This window comes from Temnothorax nylanderi, unplaced genomic scaffold, assembly GCF_030848795.1.
Source record: "Temnothorax nylanderi isolate EJ_2023f unplaced genomic scaffold, tnyl_v1.0 TNYL_tig0073_pilon, whole genome shotgun sequence".
In the NCBI taxonomy this organism is placed as follows: domain Eukaryota; kingdom Metazoa; phylum Arthropoda; class Insecta; order Hymenoptera; family Formicidae; genus Temnothorax; species Temnothorax nylanderi.
In genome coordinates this window covers 230,371-249,053 of record NW_027249135.1, presented here as the reverse complement: position 1 = coordinate 249,053, position 18,683 = coordinate 230,371, and the positions used below count along the sequence as shown (strand labels likewise).

At 30.3% G+C, this 18,683-nt stretch overlaps 1 protein-coding gene across 3 annotated transcripts; it reads right to left on the bottom strand.

Annotated features, from left to right (window-relative positions):
* Window positions 1–2,014: 2,014 nt before the first annotated feature.
* LOC139774056 (uncharacterized) lies at window positions 2,015–18,404 on the bottom strand. 3 transcript variants are annotated; one of them, XM_071708999.1, is made up of 16 exons: window positions 18,252–18,404; window positions 17,323–17,631; window positions 15,866–16,081; window positions 14,566–14,709; window positions 13,517–13,660; window positions 12,468–12,611; window positions 11,420–11,563; window positions 10,372–10,515; window positions 9,324–9,467; window positions 8,276–8,419; window positions 7,229–7,372; window positions 6,181–6,324; window positions 5,133–5,276; window positions 4,142–4,228; window positions 3,823–3,915; window positions 2,015–3,446 (listed from the first exon to the last, which is right to left on the bottom strand). In XM_071708999.1, the coding sequence occupies exons 1-16, from the start codon at window positions 18,316–18,318 to the stop codon at window positions 3,238–3,240; spliced, it is 2,421 nt and encodes an 806-aa protein (XP_071565100.1). In that variant the 5' UTR covers window positions 18,319–18,404; the 3' UTR covers window positions 2,015–3,237. The 3 variants fall into 3 exon arrangements, with proteins under 3 accessions (XP_071565100.1, XP_071565102.1, XP_071565103.1); XM_071709001.1 differs by having other exon boundaries at window positions 16,040–16,081; XM_071709002.1 differs by lacking the exon at window positions 15,866–16,081.
* Between the last annotated feature and the right edge of the window lie 279 nt (window positions 18,405–18,683).

Genomic DNA, 18,683 nt, shown 5'->3' with positions numbered 1-18,683 from the left:
ATTGCCGAGTTATTCCAGTTTGAAGTTAGGAGAATCCAATGCATGGGAGGTAGGGTATATCATATAAAGCAGAACTAAGCTCTTAAGGTAATGATCTTCAAGAATTGGTATTATAAATCTCATATGCATACCTATTTTTATATATTATATATATTTTTTGAGCCCCGGTAGAACCATTTTTTAACAAAAACTGTTCCGAGAAGGAGGGATGTTCCGGTTGACAAAGAATGACTCATATATGTATACATATATGTGTCATTGGATATACGATTTTCTGTGTTATTGGAAATACGATATTTCTATTATTAATGCCTTTATAGATATTATAGATATTATAGATATCTTTTTTTACCACTATGATAAATTATCGATGATTGTATCAAGTTATCGGAAATACGATTTTTATTACTAATGCTTTTATATACGTTGAAAATAAGAAATGCATAGTTTAATTATTACATTCTTAACATTTTATAGAAAATATTTCAAAAATTCTTTTAAAAAAATTATCTTCAGAGTATGAAACTAATAATTCTGCAGACAGCATAATGCGATTAGTGATACATTATATATTATTTATATTTGATAGACTCTTCTTATAGTTATTAATAACATAGAGCAAATTTGTATCGTAAATGCGTAATATTCTTATATTAAACGTAACTTATAATTTAATTATTTATATTAATTATTCTTGAAAATTAGAAAATACTATATCATTTTGTATGATGCAAACAGTGGCGGATTAATATTTTATGTCACACGTGCATGGAAAGTGACACATTCCGCACGCGACGCGTGCGGGATGGACCACTTTCCACGCACTTGCAACATAAAATAGGGTGTGCAACACGTGCGTGAAGTTGAAAATTCCCGTGTGCGGTGACCGCACTCGCCTTCGGCTCGTGCGTCAACTCCGCACCCGTGAATTTTCATCTTCCAGCGCTTGTTGCACAATATACTATTTAAGTAAAATTAATAATCGGAGCGAGTCTTTCTCAAAGACAGCTTAATTTAGAAATATTCAACATACATATATTTATACATTATTATTATTATATAACAAAATTAATATAAAGACACATAAGTATTGTTTAAAAAGTAGATATTCTTAAAAAGTACAATCAGCATAATTTTTTTTATTTAGACTAATTACTATTTAACAAGAGAGTTAAGATATAAAGTTTTATATGCATGTGTGTGTTTAGTTCTTCCAGCAATATAAGGAATAAAATACCACAGCTATGGCTACCTACAACATTCACTATTTAAAATTTCTTCATTTCAATTTTGCAAGCTTTTATAATAACTCTACGATTAGAAAGCAAATATCTTTTTGACATTTACTTTATAATAGTTGAATTTTAAACTTGAATCTTAATAAGTTATTATTTATGTAATATATTTATTTTATATTATTTTTTATAATATTTCTTAAATAACGTCCACTGAAATGCGAAGCTCGAGTTAGCCACGAAATTCGTCGTTACTAACTCCACGGTATTATCCACGTGAGCGTAACACAATTCCGTTTACTGCATCCGGTAACGTCGTTGTAAACATACTATGGGCGTCTTGAAGCGCAAATAGAGAGATGTTGGGAGGATTTTGCAGTAGAGTACAGACCACCTAAATGTTCTTTAGTTAATTGAACGTGTCCAGATTGAACGAATATGACAATGCTAATCTGTAAAAGCAGTATGATTTGTCGATTCGCGATTAAATGGTACGAGAGCGTGTTCGAAGCGTGCTAAGCATTGTAATCTTCAAATAGAAAAAAATTTACGATTATATTAGAAGAGGGAATTTTTAAAAAATGTGTGAACGTGTTCTTCGTACGTTAAGAAAAATAAAACTCTTCAATATAATTAACATCAATTAAAATAATCTTAATATAAAGTGTTATATGAAAACCGAAAAATTTTTCATAAGTAAACTTAATAATCGTTGTGAAATCATTGAAATATGAGTCGTTCGGAAAGTAGTACCCGTTTTAGAATTAAGACATAATCAATAAAGATTTTTTAACATAACTTTTTATTTTATATTGCACATACCTTAAGAGCTATTTTTCTACATAGTTATTCTGGATATTTAGGCAGTTATCGTATCATATGTGACAAATTTTTGGATTCCCTCGTCGTACACCTTCGCCGTCAGACTTATTGGTTATTTTTCTAAAATACTGCTTTTTGAACGACCCTCTTAATATCTACAATTATATCGTCAGAAAACATTGCGGTATCAAAGTTTAGATATTGTCATAATTATCTGGATAACACTTATAATTCGAGTTTCTTATAAATACATATATAATATATAATATTAAAAACAATAAACGTGAAAAAACTTGAAGAAGAATTTTATCACAATGCATTTTTAGGAATATTGATGTCAGCCTTTGCTTATTGGTGAATAACGTTTGAGTCGACAAAATTAATTAGATAAGAACATTTATGTTAGCTTTTACATGAATGTTTATGAGCATGAAATTTGCAACTTCAGAAGTCTGTTCATGTAACTATGCGCTAAGTATAACTGTTCTTTTAAAACCGTATTAGTTACACTGTTACATGATTGTTGTACACGGACGGGCAACGATTCATTTCCTGAGAACAGGGGAAAACATAGAGGAACCATGGGTATAACTTCTATGCTCCCTCTTTCCTCAGGAAACGAATCGTTGTCCGCTAGTGTACCATAAAAAGTTTATAGTACGCTTGCAGTGGTACCCAGTTCCTTCAACGCGTCTTTTTCAGATAAATTAAGAAAATAGCGACAGATGATGATTTTTAAGAGTGTATGGTAGATAATTTTTGAATAGTACTGTAATAGATAGTATATATAACACAATACAAAAATATCGCAAGATTCTCATTATGTATAACATATATATATATATATATATATATATATATATATACCTATAATATAATTTTGATATAATATAATAAATTATTAATTCATGTTTTTTATGGGTAGAATATGTCTTGTTTAGTTTTTGTAAATGGCACTTAAGTTTCGCAAACCGTGAAAGTTTATACCACACAATAGCCGTTTCAATATTGTTGATTTTGCAGCCACAATTTAAACAAGAAATTTACCTGTTTTATTTACAAAAATTTATTTAACGTAACATGAAGATTTTGCCAGATAGTCTTGCCGGAAGAGTCTCGATTTAAAAAAAATATATTTCACGATAAAATGGCATTACAACGCTTCAATTAAGCTTAAAAATTAATAAGAACTCGTAAGAATGAACACAGTCATCCATGATAATATAAACCACGTCGAAGTTACCATATTAATTGATAACGCATTAGCATTATTACATAAATTTGAATTGCATTTTTTCTTGATTTCACATTTGTGATTGGAACTTTCAGTACATGTGTAGTCGGAAAGAACGCACGTACGTTCGATGCCCTCAGTATTGTTATCGTAATCTAGAAAAAAAATTATTTATTACTAACAATCTTTTTCATTTTTACTGTTAGGCAAAAAGAATACGTAACATGTAAAATACATAACATATATAAAATACTATTAAAAAGATAATATAATATATATGTTATACAAGAAGGCTAAGTAATTTCATACATTTTTTAACATATTTATAATGTAGAGTGACTAGAAATTTTTTTAAGTTTACATTAAATAATTGACTTAATAAATTTTCTCATTTTATAATAATAAATGGCTGAAGAGAGAAGTTAGACCTTTTACATAACATTTTAATATTTTGATGATTTGTAAAAATATTCTTGTGAAAATTCAAGATTTAACATATTTTAAATTACATTTATTTATTTAAATACTTACAATGTTTAATTATAGCACAATTCCATTCTATTACTGTATATGTATTTTGTTGAGAAAAAAGGCTTCTTCGTGGTCTATTACGACTCAGTGCAACTAAAAAACATAAATTTAATAAATATTGTATACAATGCATATTTTACATAAAATTTGTGTTAATGATAAAGGAATTTGAAGCAAAGCACAAAACAAATAATTATTATACAATAGAAATTTTAATTTTAAAAAATGATAAAAATTAACAAAATTTTTAAATTAAAATTAAAAGACGATGGGTTTGTCGTCGATGTACTGGTGGACGGTGGGGTAGTCGTTGACGTACGGTTGAGCGTTGAGTTGGTCGTCGATGTACTAGTAGACGATGGAGTAGTCGTTGACGTACTGGTGGACGACGGGGTAGTCGTCGACGCTGAGAAAAAAAATCGTTGATTCAAAGAAATATTATTTGATTCAACTAAATGCAGCGGTCACGGGCTGTCAAACTAACATTTGTTAATTCAAAAAATGTTATATTTAAATAGATTCAATAGCATTATTTGTATGAAAAAAAATATTTAGTTTCCTTAATGGTAATTTATTATGTTAAAATATAAATATTGTCAAGTATACAAATTCATCAATTTCATTCAATAGTAACGTTGCAGAGTAAAGATAAAAACATTGTCAGTTCAAATAAGTTACTCGTTATTATTCATCTAAAGAAGAACAAATTGAATGAAAAAAATATATAATTACATCAAGTATTCTAATTGATTTGTTCTACTGCACTATACTCTAGATTTGATCAATTAAATGTTTCTGCAGAGCATATGACATGATTAAATTAATAGTTAAAGTATTTCGTTTAATCAAACTTGTAACTAAATATTATGCTCTTGCAACAAAATCATTTATTAAAACGATGAAAATAGGTTTCTCTATGGTAATATATTTACTTCAATGAAATAGCTAAGTCTTTTTAAAACAACTAAATATTTTATGTATTTACATGACAAGAATTATCCATTTCACAGAATCATTTATTTGACATAAACATAAATAATGTTTAATCAACCAAACTTATCATCTGTAGAAGTTATTTCATCTAACATTGTCACTTATTTCAATTGATTATAATTTCATTAGTACAATAAGGTTTATGATTAATTGAATTAAATAATTTAACAAAATGATCTTGTTATTTCAAATGACAAGAATTTCTTGATATTACTCACGTATATTTGATTTAAATATATTAATATTTACATTAAACAAATTACTACCAACTAAACGAGTTTAGTCAAATTAACAACATTTTTGCTCAGTAGACGTACTTGTGGAGGATGGTGTGGTCAATGTACTGGTAGATGAAGGGGTAGTCGTCGACGTACTGCTGGGCGTTGAGCTGGTCGTCGATGTACTAGTAGACGATGGAGTAGTCGTTGACGTACTGGTAGACGACGGGGTAGTCGTCGACGCTGAGAAAAAAAATCGTTGATTCAAAGAAATATTATTTGATTCAACTAAATGCAGCGGTCACGGGCTGTCAAGCTAACATTTGTTAATTCAAAAAATGTTATATTTAAATAGATTCAATAGCATTATTTGTACGAAAAAAAATATTTAGTTTCCTTAATGGTAATTTATTATGTTAAAATATAAATATTGTCAAGTATACAAATTCATCAATTTCATTCAATAGTAACGTTGCAGAGTAAAGATAAAAACATTGTCAGTTCAAATAAGTTACTCGTTATTATACATCTAAAGAAGAACAAATTGAATGAAAAAAATATATAATTACATCAAGTATTCTAATTGATTTGTTCTACTGCACTATACTCTAGATTTGATCAATTAAATGTTTCTGCAGAGCATATGACATGATTAAATTAATAGTTAAAGTATTTCGTTTAATCAAACTTGTAACTAAATATTATGCTCTTGCAACAAAATCATTTATTAAAACGATGAAAATAGGTTTCTCTATGGTAATATATTTACTTCAATGAAATAGCTAAGTCTTTTTAAAACAACTAAATATTTTATGTATTTACATGACAAGAATTATCCATTTCACAGAATCATTTATTTGACATAAACATAAATAATGTTTAATCAACCAAACTTATCATCTGTAGAAGTTATTTCATCTAACATTGTCACTTATTTCAATTGATTATAATTTCATTAGTACAATAAGGTTTATGATTAATTGAATTAAATAATTTAACAAAATGATCTTGTTATTTCAAATGACAAGAATTTCTTGATATTACTCACGTATATTTGATTTAAATATATTAATATTTACATTAAACAAATTACTACCAACTAAACGAGTTTAGTCAAATTAACAACATTTTTGCTCAGTAGACGTACTTGTGGAGGATGGTGTGGTCAATGTACTGGTAGATGAAGGGGTAGTCGTCGACGTACTGCTGGGCGTTGAGCTGGTCGTCGATGTACTAGTAGACGATGGAGTAGTCGTTGACGTACTGGTAGACGACGGGGTAGTCGTCGACGCTGAGAAAAAAAATCGTTGATTCAAAGAAATATTATTTGATTCAACTAAATGCAGCGGTCACGGGCTGTCAAGCTAACATTTGTTAATTCAAAAAATGTTATATTTAAATAGATTCAATAGCATTATTTGTACGAAAAAAAATATTTAGTTTCCTTAATGGTAATTTATTATGTTAAAATATAAATATTGTCAAGTATACAAATTCATCAATTTCATTCAATAGTAACGTTGCAGAGTAAAGATAAAAACATTGTCAGTTCAAATAAGTTACTCGTTATTATACATCTAAAGAAGAACAAATTGAATGAAAAAAATATATAATTACATCAAGTATTCTAATTGATTTGTTCTACTGCACTATACTCTAGATTTGATCAATTAAATGTTTCTGCAGAGCATATGACATGATTAAATTAATAGTTAAAGTATTTCGTTTAATCAAACTTGTAACTAAATATTATGCTCTTGCAACAAAATCATTTATTAAAACGATGAAAATAGGTTTCTCTATGGTAATATATTTACTTCAATGAAATAGCTAAGTCTTTTTAAAACAACTAAATATTTTATGTATTTACATGACAAGAATTATCCATTTCACAGAATCATTTATTTGACATAAACATAAATAATGTTTAATCAACCAAACTTATCATCTGTAGAAGTTATTTCATCTAACATTGTCACTTATTTCAATTGATTATAATTTCATTAGTACAATAAAGTTTATGATTAATTGAATTAAATAATTTAACAAAATGATCTTGTTATTTCAAATGACAAGAATTTCTTGATATTACTCACGTATATTTGATTTAAATATATTAATATTTACATTAAACAAATTACTACCAACTAAACGAGTTTAGTCAAATTAACAACATTTTTGCTCAGTAGACGTACTTGTGGAGGATGGTGTGGTCGATGTACTGGTAGATGAAGGGGTAGTCGTCGACGTACTGCTGGGCGTTGAGCTGGTCGTCGATGTACTAGTAGACGATGGAGTAGTCGTTGACGTACTGGTAGACGACGGGGTAGTCGTCGACGCTGAGAAAAAAAATCGTTGATTCAAAGAAATATTATTTGATTCAACTAAATGCAGCGGTCACGGGCTGTCAAGCTAACATTTGTTAATTCAAAAAATGTTATATTTAAATAGATTCAATAGCATTATTTGTACGAAAAAAAATATTTAGTTTCCTTAATGGTAATTTATTATGTTAAAATATAAATATTGTCAAGTATACAAATTCATCAATTTCATTCAATAGTAACGTTGCAGAGTAAAGATAAAAACATTGTCAGTTCAAATAAGTTACTCGTTATTATACATCTAAAGAAAACAAATTGAATGAAAAAAATATATAATTACATCAAGTATTCTAATTGATTTGTTCTACTGCACTATACTCTAGATTTGATCAATTAAATGTTTCTGCAGAGCATATGACATGATTAAATTAATAGTTAAAGTATTTCGTTTAATCAAACTTGTAACTAAATATTATGCTCTTGCAACAAAATCATTTATTAAAACGATGAAAATAGGTTTCTCTATGGTAATATATTTACTTCAATGAAATAGCTAAGTCTTTTTAAAACAACTAAATATTTTATGTATTTACATGACAAGAATTATCCATTTCACAGAATCATTTATTTGACATAAACATAAATAATGTTTAATCAACCAAACTTATCATCTGTAGAAGTTATTTCATCTAACATTGTCACTTATTTCAATTGATTATAATTTCATTAGTACAATAAGGTTTATGATTAATTGAATTAAATAATTTAACAAAATGATCTTGTTATTTCAAATGACAAGAATTTCTTGATATTACTCACGTATATTTGATTTAAATATATTAATATTTACATTAAACAAATTACTACCAACTAAACGAGTTTAGTCAAATTAACAACATTTTTGCTCAGTAGACGTACTTGTGGAGGATGGTGTGGTCGATGTACTGGTAGATGAAGGGGTAGTCGTCGACGTACTGCTGGGCGTTGAGCTGGTCGTCGATGTACTAGTAGACGATGGAGTAGTCGTTGACGTACTGGTAGACGACGGGGTAGTCGTCGACGCTGAGAAAAAAAATCGTTGATTCAAAGAAATATTATTTGATTCAACTAAATGCAGCGGTCACGGGCTGTCAAGCTAACATTTGTTAATTCAAAAAATGTTATATTTAAATAGATTCAATAGCATTATTTGTACGAAAAAAAATATTTAGTTTCCTTAATGGTAATTTATTATGTTAAAATATAAATATTGTCAAGTATACAAATTCATCAATTTCATTCAATAGTAACGTTGCAGAGTAAAGATAAAAACATTGTCAGTTCAAATAAGTTACTCGTTATTATACATCTAAAGAAGAACAAATTGAATGAAAAAAATATATAATTACATCAAGTATTCTAATTGATTTGTTCTACTGCACTATACTCTAGATTTGATCAATTAAATGTTTCTGCAGAGCATATGACATGATTAAATTAATAGTTAAAGTATTTCGTTTAATCAAACTTGTAACTAAATATTATGCTCTTGCAACAAAATCATTTATTAAAACGATGAAAATAGGTTTCTCTATGGTAATATATTTACTTCAATGAAATAGCTAAGTCTTTTTAAAACAACTAAATATTTTATGTATTTACATGACAAGAATTATCCATTTCACAGAATCATTTATTTGACATAAACATAAATAATGTTTAATCAACCAAACTTATCATCTGTAGAAGTTATTTCATCTAACATTGTCACTTATTTCAATTGATTATAATTTCATTAGTACAATAAGGTTTATGATTAATTGAATTAAATAATTTAACAAAATGATCTTGTTATTTCAAATGACAAGAATTTCTTGATATTACTCACGTATATTTGATTTAAATATATTAATATTTACATTAAACAAATTACTACCAACTAAACGAGTTTAGTCAAATTAACAACATTTTTGCTCAGTAGACGTACTTGTGGAGGATGGTGTGGTCAATGTACTGGTAGATGAAGGGGTAGTCGTCGACGTACTGCTGGGCGTTGAGCTGGTCGTCGATGTACTAGTAGACGATGGAGTAGTCGTTGACGTACTGGTAGACGACGGGGTAGTCGTCGACGCTGAGAAAAAAAATCGTTGATTCAAAGAAATATTATTTGATTCAACTAAATGCAGCGGTCACGGGCTGTCAAGCTAACATTTGTTAATTCAAAAAATGTTATATTTAAATAGATTCAATAGCATTATTTGTACGAAAAAAAATATTTAGTTTCCTTAATGGTAATTTATTATGTTAAAATATAAATATTGTCAAGTATACAAATTCATCAATTTCATTCAATAGTAACGTTGCAGAGTAAAGATAAAAACATTGTCAGTTCAAATAAGTTACTCGTTATTATACATCTAAAGAAGAACAAATTGAATGAAAAAAATATATAATTACATCAAGTATTCTAATTGATTTGTTCTACTGCACTATACTCTAGATTTGATCAATTAAATGTTTCTGCAGAGCATATGACATGATTAAATTAATAGTTAAAGTATTTCGTTTAATCAAACTTGTAACTAAATATTATGCTCTTGCAACAAAATCATTTATTAAAACGATGAAAATAGGTTTCTCTATGGTAATATATTTACTTCAATGAAATAGCTAAGTCTTTTTAAAACAACTAAATATTTTATGTATTTACATGACAAGAATTATCCATTTCACAGAATCATTTATTTGACATAAACATAAATAATGTTTAATCAACCAAACTTATCATCTGTAGAAGTTATTTCATCTAACATTGTCACTTATTTCAATTGATTATAATTTCATTAGTACAATAAGGTTTATGATTAATTGAATTAAATAATTTAACAAAATGATCTTGTTATTTCAAATGACAAGAATTTCTTGATATTACTCACGTATATTTGATTTAAATATATTAATATTTACATTAAACAAATTACTACCAACTAAACGAGTTTAGTCAAATTAACAACATTTTTGCTCAGTAGACGTACTTGTGGAGGATGGTGTGGTCGATGTACTGGTAGATGAAGGGGTAGTCGTCGACGTACTGCTGGGCGTTGAGCTGGTCGTCGATGTACTAGTAGACGATGGAGTAGTCGTTGACGTACTGGTAGACGACGGGGTAGTCGTCGACGCTGAGAAAAAAAATCGTTGATTCAAAGAAATATTATTTGATTCAACTAAATGCAGCGGTCACGGGCTGTCAAGCTAACATTTGTTAATTCAAAAAATGTTATATTTAAATAGATTCAATAGCATTATTTGTACGAAAAAAAATATTTAGTTTCCTTAATGGTAATTTATTATGTTAAAATATAAATATTGTCAAGTATACAAATTCATCAATTTCATTCAATAGTAACGTTGCAGAGTAAAGATAAAAACATTGTCAGTTCAAATAAGTTACTCGTTATTATACATCTAAAGAAGAACAAATTGAATGAAAAAAATATATAATTACATCAAGTATTCTAATTGATTTGTTCTACTGCACTATACTCTAGATTTGATCAATTAAATGTTTCTGCAGAGCATATGACATGATTAAATTAATAGTTAAAGTATTTCGTTTAATCAAACTTGTAACTAAATATTATGCTCTTGCAACAAAATCATTTATTAAAACGATGAAAATAGGTTTCTCTATGGTAATATATTTACTTCAATGAAATAGCTAAGTCTTTTTAAAACAACTAAATATTTTATGTATTTACATGACAAGAATTATCCATTTCACAGAATCATTTATTTGACATAAACATAAATAATGTTTAATCAACCAAACTTATCATCTGTAGAAGTTATTTCATCTAACATTGTCACTTATTTCAATTGATTATAATTTCATTAGTACAATAAAGTTTATGATTAATTGAATTAAATAATTTAACAAAATGATCTTGTTATTTCAAATGACAAGAATTTCTTGATATTACTCACGTATATTTGATTTAAATATATTAATATTTACATTAAACAAATTACTACCAACTAAACGAGTTTAGTCAAATTAACAACATTTTTGCTCAGTAGACGTACTTGTGGAGGATGGTGTGGTCGATGTACTGGTAGATGAAGGGGTAGTCGTCGACGTACTGCTGGGCGTTGAGCTGGTCGTCGATGTACTAGTAGACGATGGAGTAGTCGTTGACGTACTGGTAGACGACGGGGTAGTCGTCGACGCTGAGAAAAAAAATCGTTGATTCAAAGAAATATTATTTGATTCAACTAAATGCAGCGGTCACGGGCTGTCAAGCTAACATTTGTTAATTCAAAAAATGTTATATTTAAATAGATTCAATAGCATTATTTGTACGAAAAAAAATATTTAGTTTCCTTAATGGTAATTTATTATGTTAAAATATAAATATTGTCAAGTATACAAATTCATCAATTTCATTCAATAGTAACGTTGCAGAGTAAAGATAAAAACATTGTCAGTTCAAATAAGTTACTCGTTATTATACATCTAAAGAAGAACAAATTGAATGAAAAAAATATATAATTACATCAAGTATTCTAATTGATTTGTTCTACTGCACTATACTCTAGATTTGATCAATTAAATGTTTCTGCAGAGCATATGACATGATTAAATTAATAGTTAAAGTATTTCGTTTAATCAAACTTGTAACTAAATATTATGCTCTTGCAACAAAATCATTTATTAAAACGATGAAAATAGGTTTCTCTATGGTAATATATTTACTTCAATGAAATAGCTAAGTCTTTTTAAAACAACTAAATATTTTATGTATTTACATGACAAGAATTATCCATTTCACAGAATCATTTATTTGACATAAACATAAATAATGTTTAATCAACCAAACTTATCATCTGTAGAAGTTATTTCATCTAACATTGTCACTTATTTCAATTGATTATAATTTCATTAGTACAATAAAGTTTATGATTAATTGAATTAAATAATTTAACAAAATGATCTTGTTATTTCAAATGACAAGAATTTCTTGATATTACTCACGTATATTTGATTTAAATATATTAATATTTACATTAAACAAATTACTACCAACTAAACGAGTTTAGTCAAATTAACAACATTTTTGCTCAGTAGACGTACTTGTGGAGGATGGTGTGGTCGATGTACTGGTAGATGAAGGGGTAGTCGTCGACGTACTGCTGGGCGTTGAGCTGGTCGTCGATGTACTAGTAGACGATGGAGTAGTCGTTGACGTACTGGTAGACGACGGGGTAGTCGTCGACGCTGAGAAAAAAAATCGTTGATTCAAAGAAATATTATTTGATTCAACTAAATGCAGCGGTCACGGGCTGTCAAGCTAACATTTGTTAATTCAAAAAATGTTATATTTAAATAGATTCAATAGCATTATTTGTACGAAAAAAAATATTTAGTTTCCTTAATGGTAATTTATTATGTTAAAATATAAATATTGTCAAGTATACAAATTCATCAATTTCATTCAATAGTAACGTTGCAGAGTAAAGATAAAAACATTGTCAGTTCAAATAAGTTACTCGTTATTATACATCTAAAGAAGAACAAATTGAATGAAAAAAATATATAATTACATCAAGTATTCTAATTGATTTGTTCTACTGCACTATACTCTAGATTTGATCAATTAAATGTTTCTGCAGAGCATATGACATGATTAAATTAATAGTTAAAGTATTTCGTTTAATCAAACTTGTAACTAAATATTATGCTCTTGCAACAAAATCATTTATTAAAACGATGAAAATAGGTTTCTCTATGGTAATATATTTACTTCAATGAAATAGCTAAGTCTTTTTAAAACAACTAAATATTTTATGTATTTACATGACAAGAATTATCCATTTCACAGAATCATTTATTTGACATAAACATAAATAATGTTTAATCAACCAAACTTATCATCTGTAGAAGTTATTTCATCTAACATTGTCACTTATTTCAATTGATTATAATTTCATTAGTACAATAAAGTTTATGATTAATTGAATTAAATAATTTAACAAAATGATCTTGTTATTTCAAATGACAAGAATTTCTTGATATTACTCACGTATATTTTGATTTAAATATATTAATATTTACATTAAACAAATTACTACCAACTAAACGAGTTTAGTCAAATTAACAACATTTTTGCTCAGTAGACGTACTTGTGGAGGATGGTGTGGTCGATGTACTGGTAGATGAAGGGGTAGTCGTCGACGTACTGCTGGGCGTTGAGCTGGTCGTCGATGTACTAGTAGACGATGGAGTAGTCGTTGACGTACTGGTAGACGACGGGGTAGTCGTCGACGCTGAGAAAAAAAATCGTTGATTCAAAGAAATATTATTTGATTCAACTAAATGCAGCGGTCACGGGCTGTCAAGCTAACATTTGTTAATTCAAAAAATGTTATATTTAAATAGATTCAATAGCATTATTTGTACGAAAAAAAATATTTAGTTTCCTTAATGGTAATTTATTATGTTAAAATATAAATATTGTCAAGTATACAAATTCATCAATTTCATTCAATAGTAACGTTGCAGAGTAAAGATAAAAACATTGTCAGTTCAAATAAGTTACTCGTTATTATACATCTAAAGAAGAACAAATTGAATGAAAAAAATATATAATTACATCAAGTATTCTAATTGATTTGTTCTACTGCACTATACTCTAGATTTGATCAATTAAATGTTTCTGCAGAGCATATGACATGATTAAATTAATAGTTAAAGTATTTCGTTTAATCAAACTTGTAACTAAATATTATGCTCTTGCAACAAAATCATTTATTAAAACGATGAAAATAGGTTTCTCTATGGTAATATATTTACTTCAATGAAATAGCTAAGTCTTTTTAAAACAACTAAATATTTTATGTATTTACATGACAAGAATTATCCATTTCACAGAATCATTTATTTGACATAAACATAAATAATGTTTAATCAACCAAACTTATCATCTGTAGAAGTTATTTCATCTAACATTGTCACTTATTTCAATTGATTATAATTTCATTAGTACAATAAAGTTTATGATTAATTGAATTAAATAATTTAACAAAATGATCTTGTTATTTCAAATGACAAGAATTTCTTGATATTACTCACGTATATTTTGATTTAAATATATTAATATTTACATTAAACAAATTACTACCAACTAAACGAGTTTAGTCAAATTAACAACATTTTTGCTCAGTAGACGTACTTGTGGAGGATGGTGTGGTCGATGTACTGGTAGATGAAGGGGTAGTCGTCGACGTACTGCTGGGCGTTGAGCTGGTCGTCGATGTACTAGTAGACGATGGAGTAGTCGTTGACGTACTGGTAGACGACGGGGTAGTCGTCGACGCTGAGAAAAAAAATCGTTGATTCAAAGAAATATTATTTGATTCAACTAAATGCAGCGGTCACGGGCTGTCAAGCTAACATTTGTTAATTCAAAAAATGTTATATTTAAATAGATTCAATAGCATTATTTGTACGAAAAAAAATATTTAGTTTCCTTAATGGTAATTTATTATGTTAAAATATAAATATTGTCAAGTATACAAATTCATCAATTTCATTCAATAGTAACGTTGCAGAGTAAAGATAAAAACATTGTCAGTTCAAATAAGTTACTCGTTATTATTCATCTAAAGAAGAACAAATTGAATGAAAAAAATATATAATACATCAAGTATTCTAATTGATTTGTTCTACTGCACTATACTTTAGATTTGATCAATCATATGTTTCTGTAGAGCATGTGACATGATTAAATTAATGATTAAAGTATTTCATTTAACCAAACTTGTTAACTAAATATTATGCTCATTCAACAAAACCGCTTATTAAGATCATAAAAACAGTTTTCTCTATGCCAATATATTTACTTTAATTAAATAGTTACGTCTTTTTAAAGCGACTAAATATTTTATGTATTCACATGACAAGGATTATCCATTTCACAAAACCATTTATTTGACTAATATAAAAATGCAGAGTAAAGATAAAAACATTGTCAGTTCAAATAAGTTACTTGCTTGTTACGGCATTGTTAGAAGAACGTTTGCTGAACGGAGGGAAAACGCTTGTGTTACGGAGTCGGGAAAAGCGTTTCTTGGGCGTCTCCAAGCCGTTTGCGTTAACGCCTTACAAATCGTTCACTGCGCCTCTACAATTCGCCATCGGAAGAGCGTTTGCTGAACGGATTGAAAACGCTTGTCTTACGGCGTTGGGAAAAGCGTTTGCTAAACGTTTGAAAAATCTGACAGCAAACTCTCTGCACGCAGCGTTTACTGAGCGTTCTCTGAAAAGCGTTTCCTCAGCATTTCAGAACTTTCATGAAACGTTATATACAGCGTTTTATAAGCGTTCTGGAAGCGTTCAAAATCCAACGGCGTTGTGTAAGCGTTCTTATAAAGTTTGAAAGCGTGTAAACTCTCAAAAAACCCTCATTGAACGGTTGTCAACGCTTTATAAAGCTTCTTAATTTTCGCCATAGGGGGTAGTCATTGACGTACTTGTGGAGGATAGTGTGGTCGATGTACTGGTAGATGACGGGGTAGTCGTCGATGAACTGGTGAACGACGGGGTAGTCGTCGACGTACTTGTAGAGGATGGTGTGGTCGAAGTACTGGTAGATGAAGGCGTAGTGGTTGACGTACTGGTGGACGACAGGGTAGTCGTCGACGTACTTGTGGAGGATGGCGTGGTCGATGTACTTGTAGATGACGGCCCTGGCGAAAATAAGAAGTTTCATAAACGTTTGTTTGATGTTTACGTGAGCGTTTGCGGAAGTTCGTTGAGAGTTTAGAAACGGTCAGTAGAGAGTTCGTAGAGCGGAAATTGCAACGCTGCAGCGTTTGAAAAGCGTTTGTATATAGCGTTTTTGAGAGTTTGCACAGCGTTTACATGACGTATGACGTTTGCTGAGAGTTCTTTAAAACATTTAGAGATCCTCTGTTAAGCGTTTAATAAGGCTGCGTTCGGGGAACGCGCTATTAGCGCTATTGAATCATTTTGTTTTTATCGCTCATCAGATGTAACACAAGGATAGAATAAGCAAATAGCGCGCTCCTCGAATCCAGCCTAAGTCGAAAGAGTTTGTTTTCATCATTGGAAACTGCGTGCAGCCTTTATTGAGCTTAACGGGCGTTTACTCTTGTCGTTAGAAGAAACGGCGTAAAGAGCGTTAAATGTTAAAATCTGCTTTTCGCCTCGCAGGGGGTCTACTTATATACGCGGCTGGATGTGTTTTAAACGCGAGAAAGATGCGCCGCCTAGCGGCATTGTTAGAAGAACGTTTGCTGAACGGAGGGAAAACGCTTGTGTTACTGAGTCGGGAAAGGCGTTTCTTGGGCGTCTCCAAGCCGTTTGCGTTAACGCCTTATAAATCGTTCACTGCGCCTCTACAATTCGCAATCGGAAGAGCGTTTGCTGAACGGATTGAAAACGCTTGTCTTACGGCGTTGGGAAAAGCGTTTGCTAAACGTTTGAAAAATCTGACAGCAAACTCTCTGCACGCAGCGTTTACTGAGCGTTCTGGGGGATCTAAGTCGTCTACAGACGATTCCGAGTCTCGACATCGAACTCGCGAAACTCATGTTCGACCGTTAGACGCCGTGCCGTCGTAAGCGGTGAGATCCCGACGACGGGCGGAGGCGCCGTACGGCAAACCGGGCTCGTGCGACGATCGGCCCGCGAGGACCGGCCGCCTAGTAGTATGTCACATTGTTTTGAGCCTTTCGACTCACGCAGCGTTCTCTGAAAAGCGTTGCCTCAGCATTTCAGAACTTTCATGAAACGTTATATACAGCGTTTTATAAGCGTTCTGGAAGCGTTCAAAATCCAACGGCGTTGTGTAAGCGTTCTTATAAAGTTTGAAAGCGTATAAACTCTTAAAAAACCCTTATTGAACGGTTGTCAACGCTTTATAAAGCTTCTTAATTTTCGCCAGGGAGGGTAGTCGTCGACGTACTTGTGTTGCATGGTGTGGTCGTTGTACTGGTAGATGAGGGGGTACTCGTTGACGTACTGGTCCACGGTGCGGTTGCCGTCGATGTACTCGTGGACGGTGGGGTTGTCTCCGATGTACTCGTGGACGATGGGGTGGTTGATGGCGTAGTGATCGGCTCTGGAGTAGTCGTCGTCGTAGTGGTCGTCGTCGTGGTGGTCGTAGTCGTAGTAGGCGGTGGCTTACATTCAATAATCATTGAGTCTGGCAGTGGTCCCTCTGCACAGGCCTTGTCTTCTAGTGAGTTGCACTGATAACATCTCAATGCATTTCCTTTGAAAAGATTGAATAACGAATTAACGAAAATACTTTTATATGACTTATGTTGAAATTAAATAATATTATTTTAATTCATTATATATATAGCTGTTGATTATATGTTGTTGCCATTGACAGTATTGCAGTTTAGCAATAACTGTTTGTTTTATTTTTTTTTATAAAATGCTGGAACCAATTGCAAAAATATATGAAAGACAAGCGTTATATAATGGTTTCACTGTAAATGTGCTTAGTTTGTACTACAACTGTCAGAACACATCTTCATATACTAAATAACAATATTAAATAAAGAAACATGAAAGAAGTGATAATGTTTATTGGCAAATTTCTTAAATTGTATTATAACTAAGCTCAAACGAACAAATACAAATAAGCCATCAATACGGTGGCATAATTCACTCATTGAAGCAAATTGGTTACTTTGAGCTCGTTCAAGCTCGTTTAGTCCACCTCAAGCTTTTGCATGAAATAGGAGAAATCCGACTATGCTCGCTGACATTTTTCAATATAAAATTGGAGACACGCGCATTTTGGCATCAGAACGGTTAAAATTCTTTGTTAATTACAAGATTATTAATGCGCTCGAATAAACTATGGAAGTTTTATACGCATACCTGAGTAAAGAATAGAAAATACAACTACAAGGGTGATGATCACAAAGAGGCGACCTTGTTTTGCCATCTTCGATGCGTCGTGAGATACGTCGAACCAACAACTGTTGCGATACTTGAAGAAATCTGGATACACTTTTCAACGTTATCACTGATTTTCACCATTTAGCTAACTGCGATAAATGTTGCATTATCGCAAGCATCGACTTCTCTCAATGCTATCATTTCAGCAACGCGATTAAGATGCGAAAAAATAGATTATCAGAGATTTACCATCCTCTTGTTGCAACCATGATTTCTATCGCATAGGAGAAAAACGATTTAGAAATATATCGTTGACAAATCAATTTTTACACGTATAATGAATAAAATCCATATATTAAACATAATATAAATAAGCACGCGCCTGTAGAGTTCTAGTATTTAATAAATTTT